The sequence below is a fragment of the Parambassis ranga genome, chromosome 10, assembly GCF_900634625.1.
Source record: "Parambassis ranga chromosome 10, fParRan2.1, whole genome shotgun sequence".
Taxonomy (NCBI): Eukaryota; Metazoa; Chordata; class Actinopteri; family Ambassidae; genus Parambassis; species Parambassis ranga.
The window spans coordinates 21,475,074-21,502,414 of NC_041031.1; the positions used below are offsets into that span (position 1 = coordinate 21,475,074).

Genomic DNA, 27,341 nt, shown 5'->3' on the forward strand with positions numbered 1-27,341 from the left:
GAAACAGCTCCTGTAAAACTTCCATGTTGCAGCACCTGTCTGTCTCTGAGGTCCACACCATGACTCTCCAATCTGCTCTTTGAGAGTCTGATTCTTATTTTTGATCCTTTCATGTAAAGGAAACTGATATTTTTCCTCAAGCACTTTGCATAAAATACATATGATTAGCACCAAAAGCCACTGCTTCCATGTCAGCCCATCCACCTGCTCCTCGTTTGACCTTCAGCTTTTTTTTTTCATGGAAACTTCACGACATATTAACTGCGTCTTATTTTGACACAAGTTGACTGATAACCGAGGAGCGTGAACAAGGACAGGGGCGGTCATGTGTGGGGCGCCGGCGTTGTTTTGGAGCACAACAGTGAAGACGATGGTATCTGGAGGCCTGAGCGCTCACTATCACCGGCCTGTTGTTTTGCACTAAACAATGCCTTCATGGCAGTTAACAGACTGCAGACACACATACAACTGCCGTTACTACGACAACACACTGTAAGATAATGATTATCGCTGAGAGGCTTGGAATTTTTCTTTGGCTTCCTCAACTGCCAAACTACTCTAATTACTGTGCTGAAACATTTAAGGTCGTTGAAGTCATTTCCAGCGATCTTGAAGGAATGCCCCCTCCTCAGGTCAGACGCTGCTGTGGCTACAGAGAGAATGTGGTCCCAGCAAACTTCTTTTACTTATTTATTATTCTATTGGAAACTGTGTGTGTGTGTTTTCTACTGTCAGAACATGTTGCCCTAAAGAGGTTATTAACTCTTTAATAACGGGGCCTCCTGTTGCCCTTGAACCTTTAGTGTTGCCTCATCCTTTTTCTCGAGCTCACCAAATCTCCACTGACAGGCTTGTTTTATGGCCCTGCTCAGAGTGTGTAATTGTAAATGGGGAAGGCAGAGCAGCTTGGTGAATATTTACGCTGTAGGTATTCAGCCACCCGGCATGACCGCCAAACAATAGTATCTTTGTAGGCTTCCTGGAAATCACAGCACATGAGAGAACCCTGTAAGCAGCCTCTGTGCTGTGAAATTTAAGTCAAATTAAGGAAGTGGGCTGGATGCATCTTGACAAGTGCAATAAGGCCACATTACAGCGGTAATCATAAGTCGTTTATTGCAGGGAAATAGCTTCCTGCTTCAATTAAGCTCCAGAGCCGAGCTCAGGCCCGCATTCCTCTGACAGCAGAGCGAACCGAGGGGGGAAAGTAGGGCACACATTTCACTGTAAAGGGATAAGACAATTTGTTGTTGCTATATGATGAGATGGAGGTTTAGTGGTTCTGTGGGAGGGGGTGGGGCTCAGGTGCAGGCGGGCGCCTATAACATGAGGGGGGGAGGGCGGCGGTGGGGGAGCAGAGCGAGGAGAGAAAAACAACATTTGTTCCTAGAAGTCTGATTCAGGGAAGGATGGGGGACCCACAGAGAGAGAGAGGGGGAGAGAGAGGGAGAGAGAGGGAGAGAGAGGGAGGCATGCAGCAGCACTGTGTGAAAGGAGAGAGAGAGGGGGGACTGGGTGGAAAACAAGCAAACACATGTTTGCATGAGCTGGAGGGGCCACACACATTCACATGACTGCACTTATGAGGACCTGCTACAGACCTAAACCTGACTTTAAACAGTTACTGCTGTGTGTTTCTGACACATACTACATAAGCAGCAAGTTCCAAGGCTGCAGAGACAGCTGCAGTTCCTAAAGCAGCCGCTTCTCAGCGTTCATCCACCTCCTGACACAGGAGCAGGACGCTCACAGCGTAAGTCTTAACTCGTCCCTCTGTAACTGTTGTAAAAGGAAGCACAGTGTTTTGAAGCAGGCTGTAAACTGCTTTATTTCTGCTGTAAAGTTGGACATTTAAACACGGAGGTCGATGGGGTTACACACACACATCAATCACCACAGACCCCCATGTTTAAATAACTCATATTTTATTATGAAGTCTGGACTTTTATTTTGTCTCTTCCTTCATGCAAAACAGAAAAACTACAAAACCGAATTAAAACTCAACGTGCATGTGCAGCGTGTCCGTTCTCTTGCACACACACAGACACACAGACACACACACTATGGGACTGGATGAAAGGTTACTCTGTGCCTCAGCGTCACTGTTTTCCTGGAGTCAAAGGCAGACTTTGAACCTTGCGGGCCAACAAGGCGAACATCAAGGTTAGCGAACGCCACACAGATTAAGATACTGGGGAGAAAGAGACACAGGGAGAGCCTGGGAAATGAGAGGCGCGGCGCGGGTGAGAAGGGGTGGACCATGTTTGAAGTGTGCATTAAAGGACCCCCTTCAACAGGCGGCGGGTTTTGAGCTGCGAGAGACTTTTGATTCATCGACAAAGAGATGAAAATATCAAGTTCCTAAACGGGGTGTAAATGTTCAGATATGTGTCGCCAAAAGTGAAGTTCAACAGCCCCGCAGGGGGATTAAAGCGCTCTTAATGTTATCACAATTACAACACCCTCCAAGAAAGTGCATTAGTGTTCTTACCAGAGACGGGTCCTCTGTCTCTGCCCCCAGGGACTGGCTGAAGTCCTCTGCGCTGAGAGGAAGACTGTCCTCCTCTTCCTCATCTTGGCTTGGCTCCTCTTCCAGGGCGGGGAAAACGGAGAGCCCGCCCGCCTCGGCATCCACTATGCCATCCAAACTGTCAGTCAAAGCGGCGAGCAGGGCCGCATTCTCCTCTTCTATCTGGAGAGAGAGGATGAGGAGGTGAGATGAAGAAGAAATGCAGATACAGTTTGCTCTGATTTTCTCTGAGTGATATGAGAACCAGGACTCTGCACACCAGAAGCAGCGACTGTCCAGATGTGTAGGGAGGAGATCAGCGCCACCATTATCCCCAGTGTGGAATACGGCTTTATAATGGCCGGGCTTTACATGCTTGTGCTTTCAGACACTGACAAATGACACCTTGTGTGAAACCTGTAGTCTGCCACGTCTGTTTCCCAGGATCTAACACCCACAGACACTGGCCTGTCGCTCTCAGCTGTTGTGCACTGCTGCTGAAACTGAGGCACAATTTCAGCTTACAGAGGAGTTCTAGTGCAGGGCATGATAGGATGCATTACATAAAAGAGGCCTTTAGCATAAAACTAGCAAAGATAATGTACTAAAAAGAGGCTTAAACAAAGTGTTTACCCCACCCTGCAATCATCACACATAAAAACAGCTCCTACATTTGAATCATTGTAGCCACGAGTGGTAAAGACAGCTGGAAAATAACGGTCCTCTGACTGATTTATATATGTGCGCTGTGTTTACGCCTGGATATGATCGTCCTCCGCAGACAGAGACGAGCCTTTTGGAAGCTGTGTGTCACTGCTCCTCCACCCCACCTCCACCCAGCTCATATCTAAAGTCAATCCTCCTCCGTCTTATTTAATAACACATTCAGGATGATGTCACTCTGACCTTTGACCTCGTTAGAGGGAATGATGAAACAGGACTTTTATTAACAACCAGCATCGCCTTCATTATGATCAATGATTAATGTGACTCACTTTATTGAAATTTACAAAAGTAAAATTGATTAAATCAGCAGAGAATATTGCTGTTGTCATCTTATATAATTTCAGTCCTAAAGTTGATCCTTTTTTTTTTCCTCCTCCTCCTCCATCCCTCCCATCCTTCCTCTTACATCCACACAGGGGTTGTTTACTGTTATGGAGCTGCCATCTTGCTGGGAGCAGGAGTCTGGTGGAGAGGTGATAGCATGGCTGGCCTACGGGAAGCCACCGAGCTTCATTCATCTGTCTCCCTCTTTTATCATCCAGCTCTATCTGTCCCCGGCTGCCAAACTATTTACCAGTAAATGTATTCTCTGTCTCTCAGGCTTGCTGCCTCCATTTCTCTTTAGCACAGACTACAGGATGTTAAATATTTAAGCTGTGAGCAGAATCAAAGATGAAGAATGAGGGGATACAGTTGATGATCGCAGCTGCCTTGGGATTAAATCTGTTTATTAAATCTTTTACATCACCAGTAAGTTTGTATTCAAAGGCACTCGTGGATTATTTAATTAGATTAGCTGGATGTGAACTCTCTGAACTCCGAGCAGATTCTGGACTTTTTGTAGTCAGTGTGGCCTCATGTTTTGGGGGAAAACAGATAACTACATATTTACTGATGTAGTGAATTTATGTTTCTAAAGCCCACACCTGTCATTACAAAAAGGAATGTTTGCATTTTACAGCCTGTACAAACCAGTTTTTCACTTGACTCTGCACTTCAACACTTGCAGAATGTTCACAAAGTGACTGCTGGTCAAAGGTGCCTGGAGATGGAGTTAGAGGATCTGAAGGCTAATGAGGTCTCCTGGATATTTATTACGTTCATCTTCAAGCATTATTATTGTTAGAGTAGAATATAAATAAATAGCCTAACATTTGGAAGTGGATCTCTCTCTCTGTACGTCTCTGAAGGCTGAAGGCTCTGAAGGCTGAACACACAAACACGACCAATAACATCCAACATGGGATTGGATTCCGATACTGTAAATACATGGGGTATTGACAGACAGCAGAGAGTCAGAGACACTTGGGGGGGGGGGGGGGGGGTCTGTATACAGTGATATACGTATCACTGTATACATTTCTTGTCTGTCTGCTTAAAGTTTCGGCTGAATGTTGTCAGTGGTCGATTTTCTGTTCGGTAACATCTTGTTGTGTTTCGTGTCAGCAGATGGAACAAACAGTCGCAGAGGCGTCGACTAATGGGACGGTGCAGACAGACGCAGTCTCCGTCTACATCACCTGCATTCCCAGCATGCTCTGCCTGCCTTCATTTAACCAACACTCTGTGGAGCATCAGAGCAATCTCCACCATCAGAGTTGTGTTACATAGCCGATGATGTGCGCCTAAATGCTACTTTATCTCTCTGTTGTCATCTTTTTATTCTCGAGATGCACTCAATTTAGCCTTTGTAATGGGACCACAAGACTTAGTTGGGGCTGGAAACCTATACACAATCAATGATCCAGGGCTGGCTTTCAGATATGGGAAAACAAAGCGGGTGTTCCCTGAATTCATCCAGGCAGGGCAGCAGACGCTGGAGCCTCAGGGCTTTCATTAGTCCCTGTAGAAGCACCGGGCCTTTCCAACCTGATGGACCGCTTCCATCGTCATCATCGTGTTACACGTAGAGTGACTGGGAATTAATTTATTGGCTGCCCCCCACTGCGACATATCCAAAATTTCAGCACAGGGATCAGGTGAAGAGTCGGGGGTTTTGCACGTGTCAACAGCAAAGAGAATTTTGGCTGGGGTGACGAGTGGATTCGAAGCCAGGGTCCGTGAAAGGTCTGGGCTATTTGGAGTGGGCTATGAAAGTGGAATGACCGCATTAAAATAACACTTTGTTTACTTCATAAAATAGCAGCTATGGACAGAAAATAAACCCCCGCTGTGTTCAGCATAGACATCAGATGTAAATATTACAATTTAGATCTTCATCATCCAGCCCATGCAGAAACAGACAGGCTCTAAGATGAACAAAACAAGAGTCTGACTAGTCATGCATAAAAAACCTGGAGGATCCTGGACTCCTGCTTTCCTCATTTCACTAAAATAATTTTGTGGAGTGGAAAAAAAAGCAACAAGGACTCACAAGGTCATCACAGGACCACCCAACAACAAAGAGTCCCACATCGACCTGTTCACGCCATCATTGTAACACTGACGCACCCTAGAAGAAGAAACCTTGAGCTCCACTAATGACAGTTTGATTTATGGGTTTGCCAATTCCCAAGTGGACATGACAGCTGCAATTTTGGTTGCAACTATTCAGATGGGAGTCTGCAGAGGACTTTGTAGCACTAACGCAGCATGATCCTATGGTCAAATGTGTCCTTTCTGCAAGGGTTCATATGGTGTGTGTTGATCGTATGTTGCAAAGGCTACAGATGCATAATGAAAGCTAATCTTCATCGCCGATGCGGCCTCACCTCAAAGAGCTCATCCGCTGTACTGTAGTGGATGGAGGCCGGCGATACATCCGCCGGCTGATCGTTGCACCACTGCAGCTCGCTGAGGCAGTTGACGCTGTCGAAGTCACTGGTGTCCAGCTGGGAGAGGTCGATGTCCGGGAAGTCAGTGTCCAAGCGATCCGAACACACCTCCTCCTCCCCATACTGAAGACGGAAATAGAGAAGGAGAGGTCATGTTAGTTTAACAGCATGATTAAAGAGAAGATTCCCAGGCGTCTTGACATGCACGAAACACACAAAGCTGGAAGGTGCCGATCACAGCTGGAGAGATCGTCAGTGAGAGACGAGTGCGTCACTGGTGTCTGCCACTTGGCTCTTTTATGCCATAACAAAGGAAGTGATGTTTCTCTGTAGCCCCTGTTCTCTGAAACAAGCTACCAAACATGGGAAACAAATCTGCGCTCTCTGTGAGACTGCTGAGGTGTTTCCTGTGAAGTTCGTCACTCAGAGCATCACATTGTTAGAATTAGGGGTTTAGCTCCCAATGGGCCACGCGTTCTGAAATATGTATGCAGCTGAAGCACTGTGAGGCACTTTGGTTAAAAGCCTCCATCATCTAGCATATACTGTATATTATTACACTGTTCGCTGAGTCACAAGCAGCTCTCATCAACGGCCCTTCACTTCTCAACAGCTACTTATTAAAGATAATGAGACGTCCATGTTCGGAGCTGAGACCCATAGAGGCATCTGCTGTGTCACAATGTGGCATTAAACAGAGAAACGTGGCACATACACCAATACTCGCTGTGGAAGTGTTTTCATGCATTTATCCTGCACATTTCCCAGCCGCTCACAACAAAGCACCACCGTGACCCGAGAGGTCTTCAGGTGATTAGTTCCCCTTCATCGGCCGAGATGATATTAATCAGCGAAATAGGCTGCACTGTTTACTCTGTCGAAGCTTGTGGACTCTTTGGTCACGGTGGCACACAGGCTTTGTTTTATTTAGTCAGAAGTCTTGTGAATTATGGACAGAGCCTTAGAAAGTATATAATTTGCTCAAAAATTACCCAGGAGAGAGCGCAGGAGGTGGATAAATTTGAGGTGATAGAACCAGAATCACGTTTTTCATTTTTTCACAGATTAAAGCTGATGTTTACGCTTTACAAACTATTGCAAACATGTTTAAAGATTCGCAAAAACTCAAACCATATGTTGTCCTCAGACGCCCTTAGGACCCTTGAAAAATCAACTAAGGCTATTTGCAGTCTCCTCTTGGCCTCTGAGAAATCCTTTAAGAACCCTCAAAAGCAATCTGGAGACACAAAACGTCAAAGGATTCTTCTAGCCAGCCTCAGAACATCTCAGGAACCATTTAACTCTTCTCAAGAACAAAAAAGCCCCACTGACCCCTGATTTTTTTGGGCAAAAATTAGGGACTCCAAAATCTCTTCTAGCCATCCTAAGCAGACTTCTGACATGCAAACACCCTCACATTCCTTCAAGAACCCTTAAAACATTAACCTAGAACATCTTCAAGATCCTCCAGAACCCCTTCAGCCCAACAAAACCTCAAAAAGAAGTCTTCTAAGTCAAGGACCTGCTAAAACCCTAAAAAATAACTGCAGGGACTTTTAAACCTTCCACAAACTTCTGCCTAGAAAGTCGTCCCATGACCTCTTCAACAACCCGAAATCCCTTCAGAAACCTTTAAAATTTTTACAAGTATGGCTTTTCAGCCCCTCATGACCTCCTTGGACCAGTTTAAAAACCATCAAAAACTCTTGACCCTCCAAAAACCTCCAGACAAACTATTCACCCCTCCTGAAAACCCCCCAAATCCCCTCAGGAACGATAAAACTACCAAAACTTCCTGACCGAGCCCCAGAACCCGCTCCTCTCATGACCTCACCAGACAACTTTTAAATATCTTCAGGAACCTCTAAAATCCCCAAAGGATCTCTCTGCCTCAGGAGTTCTTCAAGAGATCCTAAAAATGTGTGTGCTCAACAACACTGGAAACCCCCTTAAGAACATTCTGTAGATTGGGTCTCACCCCCAAAAACTAAGATATATATAAACCTCCATAGATGCTTCCAGAACTTCCTGAAACCTTCTGAAGAATCCAAAAAAATTCTTTGAAACAACCCCTGGAACACCCCTAAGAACTCCTCCTGAACTGAATTCCGAAGCATGGCCGCAGCCATGCCGTCTGCAGACATAACATTCAGCCACGTCTGAGATACAGACATAACATTCAGCCACGTCACTGTGAGAACAGCAAAAAGAGGAAGAGCAGGACGAGTGTGTACGTGACTCAGTGTGAAGGAAATGACTGCGGCCTCTCTGGGAGGAAGCAAGAACATTTAGGGGAAGAAGGAAGACGAATGTAAAGAGGCAGAAACCTGCCGAACTGGATTTGTATTTATTCTACAGATATTCAGACGGGCTGAACATACATGTTTGCACATGTGAACCGTTACACACACACACACACACACGACACACACGCGACACACTTCCTTTTCTATTCTTATCACTGTAAAGCAGACAGGGTTAACCAGTTAAACCGTTTTTCAAACTCAATCAAACAGGTTTTCATAGTTTTCCCCGTTCAAACGGACTGCAGCACATCTTTGACGTCTTTGTCACTGAACCGCACCGTGTGAGCTTTTCTATCCAAGGACAACATGTTGGGAAAAAAACAAGTGAATAACAAGTCGTGGAGGATACCAGAAGCAGATGTGGCCACTCACATAAAGTTAAATTAAACTACCACAAAACCTCCCCACAGTCCAATAAAACGGATGCCTGGTAGGACAGAGCCGGGGATACGAGCAGGTTTTTAATCAGTGTAACATGGAACAGTGACGATGCAGCGCCGTGTCTGCCTCTTTCCAACATGGCAGCACAGATACATATATAACATACATACAGTCAATGGTCAGAGTTAAATTAGGGCTTTATGCAGAAGTAATGGTGACCTCACAGGCTGCTAGCCAGGTTTAGAACAACCTCTGTGACATCACAAGGGGTTCGTCAATCTTTGTGTTTTCATAAGCAATTAACAGTATTTATATTACCAGAAAAACTAATAATCATCAAGGAGTACACAACAAATTAACAATTAGGCAATAGTAATTAATTATGTCTGGTTTATGATCATCCGTCTCTCCCTGCAGTTATTCTCTCATTATTTTGGTATTTTTTTTAAAAGGATTTTTAATTGCTTGTTTCTTTTTAATGTCCTTCTAGTTATGATTGTCTTTCAAAGTTACATCACTTTTCCTCTACGCTGCACAAATACTAAAACAGCTGTTTTTTTGTTTTTTTTTTATTTAAATCATTTTTAATTTCACAGTGTATTTATGATCGTAGTTCTTAGATGTACGACCTCATATGACACCGAGTACAACTGTGTGAAAGAGTTCATGTGTTCATGTGTTTATTTTGGTCTGTGTGCGGAGTGTTTATTTGGGTCAGAGATCGGACACCATGAGCTGATATCATTTATGGGTTCATAAATTACAGAGCGGAGTGACAACCGAGCCAACCGAGGGGAGTGGGGAGAGGGGGAGAAGGTGGGATGATGGATGGATGGAGCGGGAGAAATGCGTGGCATGATGGGAGAGAAGAAGGATATAGGTCAGAGGGGAGAATAGAGGGAGAGTCATGGAGGGATGAAGAGGAGTCGTGACTTGACAGAGAGGAAGAAGGGAAGATGAGAGGATGCCCTCTATAAGACCCTCCCGCTGCTGATGCAGGTGTGTGTGTGTGTGTGTGTGTGTGTGTTTAGCATGCCGCTCACATCCCTCTCACGTGCGCCTGACTCATCCCCCTCCTCCACCCGTTTCTTCCCTCTCCTCCCTTCCATCTCTCCCCCCTCTCTCCTCTTTCCTCCACCTGTCCTTCCCCCTTCCTTTCATCTTTTCTATTTTCATTCCATTTCCTTCAGTTTGATCCGTCTTTCCTTTCATCCCTCTTTTCCCATATGCCCCCTCATCCTTCCCCTCTCCTTCTCTTAACTCACTTCTCTATTTTTCCACTCATCCATCTCTCTCCTTGCCCCTTCATCTCCTTCTGTCTTCTTCTCTCCATCTTGTTTTCCTCCTTATAAACTGGGAGGACGGGCTGATTGATTTCCTTGTTTCCACTCGGCCTCTCTTCTTCCTCCATCATCCCTCCTTCTCTCCATCGCTGCCGTCAATCAAGCCACACATATGAGCGATATGATGTCACAGGCGTCACATACCAAAGCAGCAGCCCTCTCCTTATATGAGGCTCTGCTTGTGTGTTCTCTTTCACACACACACTGAGATTGGCTCATGTCACATGCTAACAGACACACTGAAAGGAACATCCCATGCATATAAAATGCACCAAACACCCAAAACATGACCAAGAACAACATCACACACATTTCTCTGCAGCAGCTGAAGGCGGTATGTGGCCAGCGAGCGCGGCTGCGGTGTGTTCACGGCGCTGCGCTGACTCTGAATAGCGATGAAGCCCCCTGACAGCTTCACAACATGAGTCACAGACGCCGGGAGGAGGAAGCAGCCGGCTGAGCAGCTCTCAGCGAGGAGCGACGCCTCCTCCGCTCTGCTCCTGTTGCAGCAGGTTTTTACTGTACAAGATCACTGAGCGGCAGCGACCTCCGACCTCACACATATCCTCCAACATCTTTTTGCCCAGGGCAGAAGAGATGTAGGTAATACCTGAGGATTTACACAACTTTGGAGTGAAGTTCAAACCCTGCTGGTAAAAGTGGCACAAGTTCAAATCTATGGAATATTGTTCACATAAAAAAATAAGGAAAACATGCTGCATAATGTCATGTTTGCACAAAAGTAAGTGGACGCCAAGCCATCATCTGGGTCTCCTGTCCAGCCCATTAAAGTCTGATAAAGGGGGAGGAGGCCAGGCATCAGGAGGCCTTGAGGTCAGAACAGGAAAGTTCTTCCACAGCAAACTGTGAAAATCATTTCTTTGAGTATTTTGTGCAGACAAACACACAACGTTTACACCTGATTCCTCACAATCTGCTGTAAAGCTGCAACAATAAGTTAGTGAATGTTTGGAGCAGTTAGTGCCCATAACATGAGAGAATACACTCACTGATTAATAATGGATAATCAATCAGTAATAATCCAACAAACAGTCGTCAGCTGCAGATCAAGTAGACTAACGCACTAAAACACATATAAAAACAGACCATAAATAGACCGCACATCAGTGTGAGTTCTGAAACAATCTATATTTGTGTATGTTGTCCCTACAAAAACATATGTTTTCAGAGTCGCCTTCCAGCGCTGCAGGTCGCACACAGTTCATCACATGATCAGCCAGGAGATGAGAACAGAGAGTCTCTACCTACATTTGCATGTGCGCATATAAAAATCTCAAATGCAATGAAGCTCATTCTGACACCCCACTGAGGTGGCCTTCAGCAAAAAAACAAAAAAAAAAGAGCCTGAATATAAATCAGTTTTTTTTTTACCAGCACAGTGCTCAGTCATCCTTCTCTGAGAAAAATAAATGCCTTATCCATTTTGAAAGAAATAAATAAAAGTAGAGAAAAGTCTATTCTTTGCTGTTTGGGAATGAAAAGATCTCTCAGTGTGAATCTATTATGGCTTAAACGGAGCGTCAGAGTGAGCAGATTAAGCGAACAGGCGTGAAATGAATGCAGAACACCTCTGATGTTAGTGAAGGGGTAATACTTTAAGAGGAGTGGGCGCAAGTTCATTTAGAGTTTAAAGGGTTTTTATCATCATGAGCTGATGGAGAACCCTGCTCATAAATAAATATAAAAAAATATTCATCTGATTATGTAGATTAAACATTTCTTTTTGACCTCTGACCTTTTTAAAGACCTGCAAACCTCTTGCTTGTAAAGGGCTTCTCTGTGTGATAATATGGGCTTTGAGTGAATGAGGTGTAAGGAAAATGAAATGTGACTTCCATTTGTGGTTAATCTCTGCCTTAGTAACAACAGTGAAAACCTACTGGCCCGTTCAGTCATAAAAAGCCTGCCGGGACAATCGCACATTAAACCGGCACTATTTATAGCAGGCCTGCACGTGGGAGAGCTATCTGGGCTGAATAGAGCGGATAGAGAGGATGTGGAAAAGGCCTGCGAGACTCACTGCAGCGTGTGGATGTACTAGCCTGCATCCTTCACTTCTATCTTTAACACACACACACACACACACACACACACACACAGGCAGGGCACATTCTTTTAAAGGGGTTATCTCCTTGGTTTGACTGAGGTAACGCTCTGTCTTTCCATTGGTTTTCTATGAATAGCAGATTGGAATTATAGGTGCACAAGCCTTTCTGGGAGGCTGAAATTATCTCATTAGATGTGATAAGCCTGCAGGGGCGGAGCTTAGAAGTTTTTCTTAGCTAAGCTAGGCTAAAAATGTGTCTCAAATCCACACTGTTTACTGTAAGAATTTTTACTAATTAAACTTTAGGCTAAAAATTTAGCTCAATCCAGATTATAATCTCTGCAAGAAACATGTCAGATTGCTAATACACACCCATATTACTTAATGTACTACACTACTATAGCTACAACACGCTGATATTTATAGCATGCTGATACAGAAATAAGAAAACAGCTGCTGAGCGGATGTTCCAATACCATCTGTCGCCATAGTAACAGGAAGATGATTGAAGGAATCGCCTGTCAATCACTTCATCTATCACCAGCTAACTTCAAACAAACAGATCGAATATGAACAGGAAACAAGCACAACAAGCTGCTGGAGTTTTTGAAAGCTAGCAGTTAGCACGACAATAATAAAAAGTAAACAAGTAAACAACGCTCATCATCATCACGCTAAAGAAACGCTCGGAACTGCCAGGACCTCCTCACAGGATGCTGATTGGTCTGAACACACACTGGCAAGATGGAGGTATGAGAAATAGTGATTTTCATAACATCTCTCTGAAGTCTGTCTTTTTCTGCATTGCATTGTGGGATACATTTTTCAGCATTATACAGCCCTCAGTTAAAATCTGAAGGTACATAAGAGAATTAGAGCACACCTTTAGTTCGTTGTAAAGAGTGTGTGTGTGTGTGTGTGTGTGTGTGTGTGTGTGTGTGTGTGTGTGTGTGTGTGTGTGTGTGTGTGTGTGTGTGTGTGTGTTCGTTCTACCTGTGAACAGCTCCGATTATAATGTGACACTTTTTCGATCCACAAACAGAAATTAAAGCTCTGGCTTCTGCTTTCCTGGCAGCGCGACATCAGGCCTTTTGTAACGTTATGTAAGGTCAGTCACAAGCTCAGTCATGTGCTGGTGAGTCCTCGCCAATGTTCTGGACTGTCCAAACTTCCCTTTAGGCATCACACACACACACACACTGGAACAGATACAGCACCATACAAGGTCAACCTCTCAACTCTGGGCTGTAGATCACAGGGGGGGTGTGTGGTAAAGGAAGGAAAGCCTCTGCTGTAAGTCTCCTCCTGTGGGATGGAAGCGCTGGTTTCTCAGGTTAGCTGGTACATCTGATGGTGAGCCTCATGAATAATTTGTTTGACTTCAGTGCGACCTGCTCAGAATAGCTAAAAGACTGGATCAAGAAGTTTCAGGTGACCAAAAAAGTAGGACTTGTGCATGGAGCAACGATTCTGAGGGGCGGGGTTACATGTGAAGGTCATGTGACAGGCTGCAGCACATATAGCTGAAAAATGGTGATGAGAGGAGCCGGATGGAGACTTGTAATCACCTTCCAGCTCCGCACACTGAAGTGACATGGAAGACATAAGTCAGCCTGCCAGGCCGGGCGCTCCGTTAAGTGTCCCAGTCCCTCAACTCTCACTTTCTTGTAGGTCACTTTGACAGGAAGCGGTTTATAAATGACAGCGCCGCTCAGACTTATGACCTCACAAATGATTAACAGATTTAACTTAACTCTTTCAAAGAAGTTCTTTGCTCTTCTTCCTCTGCGCGGCGTTGCCAAATAATGACACCAGAGCTGCCTGTGAGTAATCTGTTGACAGGTAATGAGAGGGGAAAGCTGCACGATTTAAACTTCCCAACTCATTTCTCTTCTACACAGCCAACACTGAAAGGATGTGCTTAATTACAGCGTACAAAAAGGATACCACCTCCCCACCCACTTCCCCTCCATGTTTAATAAGGGCCACAAAAAGCCAATTATGTGCCGTTTGATTATTGAGGTACAAAGTCAGACAATGGAAACTCACAAGGGTGCAGAGAGAAGCCGAATTAGGATGCAGATCAATGGGAATCATTATCTCGTGCTGTTTAATCTGCATTTATCCACAGAAGCTTGACTGAGCACCGCCATGTTTTTTTGTTTTTTTTGTTTTTTCCAGCAGCAAACCTGCTTTACATTCACAAGTTTAACATGCGAGGAGCATCTGGGACACATCAGGAGGTCACTTTTCTGCTTTTAGTCCATCAAAAGCAACAAGTATATGAACAGTGTTCATCCAGGAAAGTGTAACCCACAAAGAAGAAGTTGATAAAATCACAGCTGTGCTTAAAATAGGCCCACATGGTACATGTATGTTCACCAGACTCCACAGACAAACCCAGTCATTTAACCTCACACAGTGCATGAGTCGTTGGTCTACCGCTGCTTCCACTGGTCAGTCTGTGTTATTGTGTAGCTTTGCTTTGGTGCACAATGATCTGAAACACCTGAGGTATTATCAGGTAAAATTACAGCAAAGGAACAGAAGAACTGTGGTCAACACTTTGCAGTGAATTATTCTGTGGCTAAAATACTTTTCAGCCAGTTCACAGGGATCCACGGCCTGCAGGTCAGCATCTCCTGTAGGTAAAACACTGAGCATGCGAATCCTGCCAGGTACACTGAACTAGGACAACTATGGTAAGACACATCCTTACAAAAGTGACACCAACGGAGACTGAAGTCTTAGATTCTCTGAAATGAAACATGTTTCTGACAGATCAGGCCGTCTGTCTGTCTGAAACTCACAGGAAGAACGAGGCAGAGAGAGCTCGTCACTCTGATCCCTCCACAGTTCCTCGCTTCCTGGTGGGAATCAGCAACAAACGAGGGACAGGAAAATAGAGGGAAACGGAGGTTAGACTACCCAGAATGCAAATCTGCATCTGATTCCTCGTTCAGAGGCTGCATGTATGCACTGAGTGTGTGTGTGTGTCTATATTTAGCTCCTATCCTGGGTCTCATGACCAGTTCTTCCACAGGCTGCTGGTGACTTGAGGAGCTGCTGCCAGACACAGATGACCCCTCACACTCTCACACACTCACACACACTGACTCACACACACATCTTAAAGCTTGATGATGCAAGTGAATGAGGATTATTGTGGAATCAATCAAGTCTAATCAGACAAGCTCTGGTGGCAACCAGCAACACGGCTGTGTGCGTGTGTGGCCTTGACCTAATGCAGTGTTGCTACTACATGACAGATAAAGTGATTTATGTGATGAATGGATTAAAGGCCGAATTAGCAGCCAGTGTTTCTTATTATGTGCCTCAGTAGTAACAGAGGATGTGTTTGCATGAGAAACAGTTCTCTGTAAAGTTCATTTCACTGACTGACCTGCAGGCGAGCAGTCAGTCAGTAAGTCATGAGGTCAGCGTGCGCGTGTGTGTGTGCATGCGTGCTGTGCTGAGCACAAATGAGCACAAATGAGGAGGAAGTGGGTCGCTGCTGTAAAGAACTGGCTGTTCCCATCGCCGGTGCTGCAGTGATGTGTGTGTGACTTGTGTGTCCTTGTGTTTGGATGTATGTGTGTGCACTTAGATTGCAGCAGGGTCAGCTCAGTCACGCCTGCCCTGCTGAGCCCCCCCCCCCAGAGCACAAACCAGCAGCTATTTGATGAATCCTCTTCTCTAAAACAATAGTACACATATGTACACTTAAACCAGCTCTACATCTTCTATGTATGAGATCAGCATCCTCACTGCACGATCAGTGTGAACATGTTTGTGAAGTGAGCTATATTCCAGGCCTGACAAAAACTGCAGTTCCTCCTGTGGCCACACGGGGCTCCAACAACGAGTCAGTTCCCTCATATCTCCATCTTAAAAACTTTACAGCACCATTAAACATATTTACAGCCTGGTTAGGTGGACCTGGGTGACGTCACAGACGTCTCGTCCATCATTAGGTACAGTCTCAGTGCTGGATCACTGATGGAGCACGGCTTGGGTGGAGCTTGTGGTGAAGCTCTCTTGATTAGAGATACAATCATACATCTTCACTGCACTCACTACAGATCAAAGATGATCTGGATACCTGAGAATCTTTACAAACACTAATCAGTAGCATCGCAGACAGCTGAAGGAGACCTTTAAACTGTCCTGACCCCTGTGACCTCTGACCTCCTTTATTACAGTCAATGAAGGAGCGGCAGAACGGGAAGTCACCCAAACACACTTCTCAATCACACGCTCTGCTCTTCCTTCCTCTCACAGACACATTATCTTTTGTATCTCTGCCTCTCACACACACACACAAGTAGACTCACAATCTAATGGTTTCTGTCTCCAGTCAATACAGGTGTTATTGAGTGCTGCGGATGCCGCTTCCAGTCTCAACTCAAAAACACACAAAACTGATTGAACAAAGAGTTCAATCAGATACTCGTTTCCCTGCTCTTGTTTCTGTGGACAATCTGAAAGGTGAAACCCTCTGAGGTTTGTAAGACAGCGGGTGGGGTCGAGCGATAACAACGTTTTGGATTAAAAGAAGCTCCAGTTTTTAACAGTTTCAGATGTGTTCACACTGCAGAGAGCTCAGACAAACCTCCCACTGAGTCACTTTCTTTGCTTAATTTGAGGTGTCTTTGGGTTACTGACGGTACAGAATCCAGTCTGTCTATGTGTCTCTCTTCCTGCTGGGAGATCCGTTACACTGATCTCACCTCCAGCCAACCTCTGTCACTCTGCAACCTAATCTGGCTCTATCCCTCCCCCCACCGTCCCTCAGCTAGGAAGCCTGGCAGCCAAGGCGCAGAGGCTAAATCTGGAAGTGGCGGCCCAGGTGAACCCTCGCCTGTCCCTTGGATGTAAGAGCCTAATGATGGAGGGATGGAAATACACACAGTAAGCCTAACAGCCTTTACAGCAGACCAGTGTGCAGCTCTGCTGTTTTGCTAAATGCAGTCGGGATGCATTCCGGCTACGTCAGCTGCATGTAGATGCATCTGCTGATCGATTCATCTGTCGGGCATACATAACTTCCCTGAGCATGTCCAGGAGGACGCCCATTCTGCTCACCATCCTCACCTCTCCGCTAAGCACCCCGCTTAATTGTTGTCAGATTAGCAGTCAAGGCTAAATCGTACTGTTCCACTGGCCGATGGATAAAGCTGCAGCCAATCAAAGGAGCGAGTGAAGGGCAGGGCTGACAGATGCTGGGCGGGATACACCACAGAGCCCAACGCTCCTCTTCAGTTTAACAGCACATATTAAAATAATTCCAGTTTTAATTGTTTTTTTCATGTAAGCTGTTTTTCCACTCACTCTCAGTCAGCGTGGACTCTTTGTTCCTCTGCACCTCTATGGAAACAGCATCTTTAGACCTCAGAACCAACAGTAACGCCTGTGTGTCTGCGTGCGTTACCAGTAGTGGACAAACAATGTGAGCTTGAAATGCTGTATGTGTTTGTATTTTTACAGCTTCCATAAACCAGTTTTTTTATCAGCTAGAATTTCACAGATTTTTTGACACGTCTGCTGGTCACAAGTGAGTCAATCATGGCTTCATAGCTGCAGAAGGTTTTGTTTTTTACAGAATTGTGTTTCTACAAACACACAAAAATTTGGCGTGTTGGTCATATTGTCCTACAGAACCATATAACCTTATAATAATAAGAAACTACTACTTTTCTATAAGATGTCTAGAACTTATCCATGCAAAAATGTTTTTAAGCATCTTAACGTGGGATCAGTAACACTAGCGTCCTCCTCAAGGCAAACCTGGGCCGACAGCAGCATCGCAGTCAAAAGCGTGAACATCCACAGCCACAAAGACCCGAGGAAAAGTCTGGAGTGACAGTTTGGAGACGAACGATGACAGAGGGATGAAAACTAGACAGAACGGTGGGCTGAAGGGAGAGGAGAGCTGCCGTCTTGACTCTGCAGGGAGCCGGCCTGTCGGGTAATGGGATCGGAGGGGGAAAGCCGATTCAAAGCTCAGAAATAAGGAGTGCTGGTGGCAGCTCTAAGACAGTGTGGAGGCCCTGCCAGCCGGGTTCATTCAGGGGCGACGCTTCCGTGTGAGAACAGAATGGAGAGAAGGTTAAAAAACAAGAAGAAGAAGAAGAAAAACAGGTCGACGTGGGTGCTGAATGGAAAAAAAAAGGACAAGGAGGGTCAGGTGGCTCAGAGTGTGCGCAGAGACACTCAAGAGTTTAAGAGGATTGAGCTGGTTTCACTTTCAGGGAGAGCTGGGTCAAATTTACAACAGAAAAACTTCAGAGCAGGTCGTTAATAAGTGATGCAGATGAATAATCTGTTCAATAATCTGATGTTGAACTGTAAAACTGATATCCGGATTTAAAAGCTCATTTGTATTTGAAGTGCAGGCTGTCTCATCACAGTGTCCTCTGTGTCCTCTTTTCCTCATCACTCCCCCCAACAATTGCACCGGCAATCTCTTTAAGCACTGGTAACCACTTTCCAAATTCCCTGTGAGAGACCTCTGTTGATTAAATTGCCCCTGAACAGGCTTTAACCCTCAGCCTCCACCATGTTCCACTCTCAGGTGTCTAGCCGTCCCAGTATCCAATTCCAACGCACCGAGAACCCCCCTGCTCTCTGCCCATCAATCCATTAGAGTCCTCTTTGTGCGCACATTTGTTCCCGTTTGTAATGTCTGTTTTCTCAGCACAGCGGCAAACGTTGCTTTTATCCTGCGTCACTCCTGCATTTCACATTATCACTCATAAACCTGTCTGTGGAGAGCGTTAACCCTCCGAACAGCAAGCCGTTTCTAGGCCTTTTTCACTTCCTGTCACACCTGCAGTCACCGTGGGCGCATATTTCACTGTAATATAAAAAGTCCATCACCTCCATGCCTCTCTGCAGAGCAGCAGAGGAGATTCAAATATGCCTCCGTGCAGTAAGAAAGACAGAAATCATGAAAAAGACATTCTGGAATCCATAAGTACGAGTCACTAAGAGAGATCCTCACATTAAAACACTTTTATGTATTTATGCACATAAACTGTTTAACACCTGCAAATCAGACAAAACCTCTCAGAGTTTTTGTCACATGACTGCTGATCACATGTGAGTCCAACATGGCTTCCAAGCTGCTGCACTATTGTTTGTTTTTTTAATACTCAGTCAGGATATTTTGGGGGATTTTAGATTTGGTTAGATTTTGAGATCGTATTTTCCGTCATGCATGACACCTTCAGGGACTATCGGAGAGTTAAAAGAGTTTGTTCTGCTTCAAACTGGCTGACAGTGACAGGTTTGGGTCTTAAAGGGTTCAGGGATGATTTTGTTTGTTATCGCTGAGCAGTCAACCTCTCTGTGTGTGTTTTTTGGGTGCAGCGCCTGAAGCTGCTCTGCACTCTCTGCACCCTCAGGACTGAATCCATCACAGTGAGATCAGTGTATCTGAAGGCGTTCTCAATAGCTTTGTTAGCAATTAGCGGTGGAGCTGATCCCAGCTAACTAGCAGATTGCATCGGCTTGCTGTCCAAAACTACACACTCGACTGAAGCGTTGCTTTCAACACATCATCCACCTCTTCCTGTCCTCCATCCCTCTGCCTCCTCTTCTCGGCAGGACCTCCAAAGTCTCTTCCTCATTTTTGAATGAATGCAGTAACACACACCTCCTGCACATGAGGCATCAAGGTCAAACCCCCCAATCACTCACAGCGAGGAGCTCATTAGGTTAGCCGCAAACAGGAATACCCATCAACCTTTGCAACGGCCCGCTCCTCATTGTCCTCCATCTTTCCCCTCGCCCCTCTCTCTGCTCTTCCTGTCACATGCTGTGGATGGTCTGGAAGCATGACACTTATTATTCCTGCAAATTATGCACCTCGCTTCACAAAGCCCGGATTATCTGGAACTTTAACAGATTTCAATAACTTCCAGTAAAATGTAAGTGATCGCGCTCCAATAATCTATATCTGTTAAAACCCTCCGGCCCCTCTTGTCTATCTTTTTAGCTGGTCAGAGTTTGCAAAGCTCTTAACAGGATTGGAAAAAAATCAAAGTAAACCTTATAGCAGAGGCGGGGTCAAAGGCCAGCAGGGGGGGGGGGGGGGGGGGGGGGGGGGGGGGTTAATGATGGTACGAGTGTAGCGGAGGAGGATGCTAAGTCTGCACAGCAAAGCTTTAGTAGCTCCATCACAAACATGGCTGCTCCACAGCCCTGATACATGGAGTCAGCATGAGATTACACAAACAGACCGAACATCTTTACTTTTAGCACGTAAATCTTTGGCTGGGTACACGACGGGCATCTTTCCCCGATCACAACTCAGTGACCCGGCTAATCACCCGGCTAATGGCTCACCACACTCATTTTGAAACTCCAAATCCATCAGTTCAGCTGACCCTAATTCAGCAGCGACAGGTCGGCCAATCAGATTACTTCACTTTTATTTAAACTCTCCTCGTGTCAGACAGTCCTGACCCTCGTCCCGGCCGATCAGATTTAATTAAATCTGATCAAATTAGCCACATTTTCTCATTAGCTTTTTTGGTTTTTAATAGATGAATGAAATTAAATCAGCACAAATGAGCAGAAAAATATATTTCACTAATGTTGCTTCAATTAAAATGAAATTAAAAACTTCAAAAATCTAATTCTGAACATGTCTGTAAACATTCAGCGCAGCAGCGTCTGGCCTGTGGACCGGCCGGCCGCGGCGTCTGCTGCCGCTGCGCCGTCCTTCCTGCCTTCTGACAACGGTGCCTGCAAAATAAAAGGACAGATGCTGCAGGACACTTTCTGCTTGTTCTAAAGGACAGGTTCTATATAACGTCTGACCAGCAGAGCCGCAGAGGAGGAGGAGGAGGAGGAGGAAGAAGCAAGGGCACACGGTGGGGAAATACGATCCTGCGGCCCCGTAATATGATATCACTGAGTCACCAGCAGCAGCGGCCCCTTAATCAATTATCAAGAGTCAAATTAGATAATGCCTCAGTGTGCGGAACGACCTGAGTGTACACACACACACAGCCTCTGGGGGGAAACTTTTTTTTAGGTGACGGACTAAAATCCTGGAAAAGGCGGTAAAACATGCATCATCATGATCATTTCACAGCTGAAATCTGACACGTATCAGAGAGGCAGAGATCCTGCAGACGACGGCGGAGGGAAGCAATGAGCTGAGAAGCTGCCTGCTTTGTTTTCCAGCCTTTTTATTGTCTTCCAAGTGTGCGTGTACTGTTTTGGTGGAGTGACTGGTGTCTCAGTCTTTCATCCATCTGCCAATCAATCAATTTATCAATTAATGAATCCTTGGCCTAATCAATCAATCAGTCAGTCAGTCAGTCAACTCTTGACAAGGTCGACCTTGGGATGAGACGACCACATGGACAAAGCAGATGGATCAGACTTATCCAAGAAAATCTGTGATGCACCCACCCTGCCCTTTCTCTCTCTCTCACTCACACAGTGTATCTCTATGTCTCTCGCCCATCAGACTACAGCATCTCTGTAACAAACAGAAGCATAAACCTGATGAAAACCTGAGCACTCACAGCTAATTACATGCCTAATCACATCCTGTTTGCTCTCCCACAAAAACATAAACAAACCTGTGTGTGTGTGTGTGTGTAAGACAAATAGCAGCTGATTGTGATTTCTCCGCCGGTTGAGCCTGCAGATTATAGTGCGAAGCTGCATCGTGAAGATTGGTCGTCGGGCTTCTCATTACAGAGTGGTAATGTGATGCCAGACACACACACACACACGCACACACAGGCATCAATCTAACACTCACGTGCAAAGTTAAAAATACCTTTTTTATGCATAAGTAAGTGGACACCCCCCCCCCCAACACACACACACAGTGCTACATGCCCACTATCAGTGATCCAAGCAGCTCATTTGAATAAGTAAATCCTATAGTTTCAATCCAGTCCTAATGGAACGTGTTCCCCTACAGCAGGGTGGGCCTAGCTAGCTGTAACTAATAGAAAAGCCTTATCACAGCTCGGCAACTCTCTCTCACACACACACACACACAGGCAACAGACACACACCACCAGCTCCTCAAGGTCGTCGTGAGGTTTCTAGGAAATGTGTAGATAAGCACAGCCCTGCATGCGAACGGCGCGGTAGGAGGGCTGAGGAGAAACGGCGGTTAAAGGTTTTAGAGGGGCTAGCATCATCAAACGCAGCATCCTATATCAGCTTATCACAGCTAAATTAATTATGACACCTTTGTTTAACTGCTGTAAACAAACAGAGGCGAGGTGATGGGAAATCCTTATCTCACTGATGGAATTAAGACTGCATTTCCCATATGAGCTCCTCGTCCACCGATTCCTCCATGAAGAGACGATTTTCTTTATTTGGGACAAAATTTGTAAATGATGACCTCACTTTAATCCTAATCTTTAAATATTCCTGATGATAAATTGAAGGAAATAATCCATATACTGTGTGTAGGATGAAGAAAGAAATCATTAGCCTTAGACCTTGACAGGTGGGAAAATAAAAGGACGCACTTTGTGTATGCTGCTAGCGAACCAGGCTAGCAGCTGTCACACACACACACACCTGCACACACATAAGTGCTTAGCACATGCATTTTCCCAGGACGTCAAAAATACACCCCCAAACACACATCCAGTCTTCAGGATTAGCAGGTTGGTCAGCAGTTTGGTATCCTTTACACAGAGACAATGACAGTAAGTGTCTAATGTTACAGCAGCTTGGATAATGCACACCTGTTCTGACACACACAGACCCAGGAAGGACAGTGTGTGTGTGTGTGTGTGTGTGTGATCCAGGTGCTGTATCCAGGCAGATTAAGCTCTTATGTGTCAGATGAACCTAAATGGTCCGGTCTCTCTCCCTCTCCCTCTCTCTCTCTCTCTCACACACACACACACACAGGGTTGATTTATGGCCTTTCTGTATCACAGTCGCTCTATTAGTGTGAACAGTGACGAGTTTCATTACTGGAGACTCAAATAAAAGAAAGGCAGACAGGGAGAATATGAAGGAAAGAGCAAAAAGACAAAGAAAGGAAAGAGGTGATGAGATGGAGAAATGGAAGAGGAGAAGCAGGTAAAAGGTAACGGCGCAAACCTCGGTCACCTGATCTAATGGCTCATCTAGCAGATGCATCACGACTCAGTGTGTGTGTGTGTGTGTGTGTGTGCGTCCTGTCTCATCTCATTCTCATGCAGCTCTCGGTGCGTCTGCAAACTTGCCCCCAACTCCTCCCTGTCACTCCCATCCTTCTTCCTCTCCATCCTTTCATCCCATACTTAACATTCTTCCTCCTCTTTCCTTCTTTTCCACCATGGCGCTCTTTAACCTCTCCACCATCCTCCTCCTCCTCCATCATATCCTCCTCTTTTCTCCTCCTTCCCATCCCTTTCTTGCTGTCCTGTGCTGCAGAGCAGAGAGGTGAAGCTGAGCATCACGACACACCCTCCTTCCTCTCCTTCTCTCCTCCAGCTCCTCCCTCTCCATCCCTCCATCCCTCCATCCTGCATCCATCCAGTCACGACTCCTTAACGGTGCAAGGAGAACAACTGACAGGAGGAAAACACCGAGTCAGAGAGAGAGAGAGAGAGAGGGAGGGAGAGGGAGGAGAAACGAACACACCCAGCTCAATAACTCATGCAGGATCTTAGCTTCTATGTTTTTTTTTTCCTAATTTTCACCTGAAAGCTTTCCACTGCATCACCGCACACAACAGTAACTGTGACAAAAATAGCACGGGACATGTTGCTCAGTGTGATGGATCGCCTTTTTAAATCTCTGCAAGTTGGTTTTTATTCTGTGTGGAAGTGAATGGAAACTAATGGCTGCCTGCAGGGAAAGAAAATATCACATCCTTCAATATCTGCAAACCTTTGGTCCTGCTGTAGGAGGAGGTCACGTTTCAGGCTCTCAAACTTTCGGTGGAATTCAGCCTGTTAAATAGTCCCGACTCCACAGAACCATCCAAATGAGCTAAGAATCTCTGAAAGCTAGCAGGTAGCAGTTAGCATGTAGGTAGACGATGTTTGTCTTGAGCCGCCTCTCACTGCCATCACATCATAACACCAAGATGACCTCCTCAGATGATGCTGATCTGCAGACACAAGCGCGTCACTTGAAGACTGGTGAGGAGGGTTTGTTTGTGATCTCAAGGTTCTCTCCAACAGCAAGACAGCAAAACAAAAGACTCAACCTCTAAACCTACACAAATCAAAACATGCATACGTGGCCTGTGTTATCACTGTGTTTTTCTACTTGTGATGTAACCGCTGTTGTTCCTGAAAATGCACAGCTATATAATTCAAAAGGTTACCGAGAACAACAAGGATAAAAGCTGACTTCTCGGAATTCCTATCGACTGTTTCATTTGATCTTTAGACTCCTGAACTTTCTGAAGGAGGATCATGACATTCAGTGTGAGAGGTCAGCGAGCAGCTAATGAGTGAGAGAGGTTAAAAGGGACGGTGAAGCAGAGATAGAGTGTGTGTCTGTGTTCTAAGTACAGACTCTGAATCTGACAAGTATTCATTTACAAACATCAATACCAGCGAGGCAGAGAGACAAAGAGAGAGAGAGAGAGAGAGGTGGGAACAGAACGCTGAGTAACATCATGTGTTCCTGACAGGCTGGTTTTGAGCCTCAAACAGCTCTCACAGGGCGATGGGTGAACCTTCAGGACTGTATAGTAGAAGAACTTTACAACCAGTGATGCTGTGTTTGTAATGTGTCTCTCACAGGATCTCACAGGCCTCTCTCTCTCTCTTTCTCTTTCTTCCTCTGAGTCTAAATATGGAAGTTATTTTTGCAGCCCCGGTCATCATCTCTCTCTCTCTCTCCCTCTGCTCTTCATCCCTCCTCAGGGAACAGAGGCACAGACATGCTTCTAAACATCTGCAGAACTTTGACCAACACTTCCTGCTTTTTGTCATGACACACACACACACACACACAAAGAGTGAGAGGTGAGAGGCTCTAGCATTGGAGCTATCCTGGATCACACACTGTCATTCTATGCCTGCTTTAAACAGTGTGTGTATTTGTGTGTGTGTGTGACAGGCTGTGTAAAGGTTTGGGGTGTCACTGTCCCCTAACGTGCCTCCTCCTCTTCCCCGGGCAGTTTATGTTGGGAGTTGGGAAGAGGGGGGGGGTTTGTTTTGTAACTGTAGAGCGGCCTGGAGGGGTGGAGCTCTGACCTTTACACAGGGCTGCTGGGGTCTGTGTGCGTGAGAGTGTGTTGAAGAGAGCACGGTGTGGGGTATAAAAGGACACAGTGAGAAACAGCTGTCCCAAGCGGCTTGCACACACACACACACACACACACACACTTTTTCCAACTGTTTTTTGGGTGACTCAGAAACACACACACACACTGCTGTCGGCTTGTTGAGCTGTGGCAGTGGTCTTTTCAATCACACACACACAGACAGACAAACAGGCCTCAGGGTTGCATTGCTTGTCTCCCATTGACTCCCATTTATTTTGATGCAACAGTCCAGCCTGTCTACCAGCAGAAAGGTCACAGGTTCGATCCCGGCAGCTGACGTACCCCGAGGCAAAACAAAAACGCCTCCTACAAACACAAACACACACACATTCACACTTCCCCTAACATTTACTGCAAAACACACTCGGGGCATCAGCATAGATGTACACAACACCACACATACATTTGCAGAAAACGCACACTGCCTCACCATTCGGCCCAGAGGAGCTGGTGTTACAGTGAAACCTCACAGATGTCGCACATGCTCAGCTGCTGCAGCTGTTGACTCGGCACATTTAAAGAGCTTACATAACCAGAATAAGCTTTTCTATACTGTGAAGATAATCCACAATAAAAAAAAAACTGAACAGGAAGTGATGCACTGTGAGTGAGGAGGAGGATCAATGACAACAGGCTGCCTGACCCCCTTTGGCTCAAACATGTATGAGTATTCACTGCTAACCTGGACCTGCTCTGACCTACCTGTGTCCTCACGGTCAGCATGCCCCGCTCTGAGAGCGGCGCTGCGATCTGAGCTGACCTTTGGCTGTGAATAACTGCTGAACAGCCAGCTAAAGAAAGATCACAGGGAGCGACCTCGCATGTGATGCGTCCCCGGGACACCAACTGGTATTGGCTACGTGTCTCTTCTTCCTCCACATCATGAGTGGAATGGCAGCCAAGAATATTTTGGAATGCTCTGGCTCTGTCCCCACTTTAAAGAAATTCTTGGAAAGTTTTTATGATCTTTAATTCCAGGTTTATGACAAAGTAGCATCAGGTGCACGCTGCTGCATGGGATACTTATTGATTTTTCTTAATTAAATGTCAACAAATTTTACAGTTTCATTAACCAGTGAGCCACCGGCTGATAATAAAGTTAGACTGCTCATTTATAGTTACTGAAAAACTCAGTGGAGTTCATCATCAGCTGTTTTCCTGCTCCCGCTGGCATCTCTACATCTCTGTAGCGCTGTATAAAGATCTAATAAATAGGCAATAAAAGGCTTATCATTCCCAGTATGCACACACACACACACACACACACACCTCAAATTTACAGCTCAGTGTGTTAAGCCACTGGGCCCCAATCTGAGGTCCCCACCGAGGGGCGCCAGAGATCACAGGGGGCGCTGCGCTGAGGTTAAGAGTTACCACACCTGTTAAGCAACCCTTTGAGTAATAATGGCTCATGGCCAAGACTTAAAAAGTCGGCACGTTCATTTTGACAGTGTATTCCTCTCTCCACACACACACACACACACAGACACACACTCTTTCAGGTTCCTGGCAGCAGAAAGCAGCTGTATAATCAGTTTTGCAGTAAATACACAGCAGTAGAAGTAACAGTAGTGTTTTAATGGGACACACAGCACGCTGAGTCTGGACCCCCTAACAGAACTGACAGCACTGTAAAACATTAGAGGCAGTCAGCAGCGACGACACACCTCGCCTCAGACTCGCCTGCGCCTACATCTTTCAGATTTGCTTGCAGGTGCAGCTGCCTGAGCAGCAGGACTCTCTGTGCCGGCACACTGAGGTCACTTTAGGTGAGGGTACGCTCTTTTTTTTTTAGTGTCAACTAGTATTAATCTTGTGTGTGCAGCTTCACAGTCCACAGCTACAGTCTACTTACTAGAAATCAACTCTTAGCTTAGCTTAACAGCAGCAGTCCTGGAGTCTTTTTTGCAGCCTGACATTTCAGAATAACCATAATTTGCACTGAATCTATATTTGCAAAAATGTGG

The 27,341-nt window shown here is 45.6% G+C and overlaps 1 protein-coding gene across 1 annotated transcript in view; it reads right to left on the reverse strand.

Moving 5' to 3' along the window:
• ppargc1b (peroxisome proliferator-activated receptor gamma, coactivator 1 beta) overlaps positions 1-27,341 on the reverse strand; it is a 74,436-nt gene that overhangs the window by 21,282 nt on the left and 25,813 nt on the right. Inside the window, exons 2-3 of the mRNA XM_028416063.1 lie at positions 5,947-6,132; positions 2,492-2,692 (exon numbers count right to left, since the gene is read on the reverse strand). Of these exons, the coding sequence (XP_028271864.1) occupies positions 2,492-2,692; positions 5,947-6,132 (387 nt within the window). The remainder of the gene's footprint in view (positions 1-2,491; positions 2,693-5,946; positions 6,133-27,341) is intronic.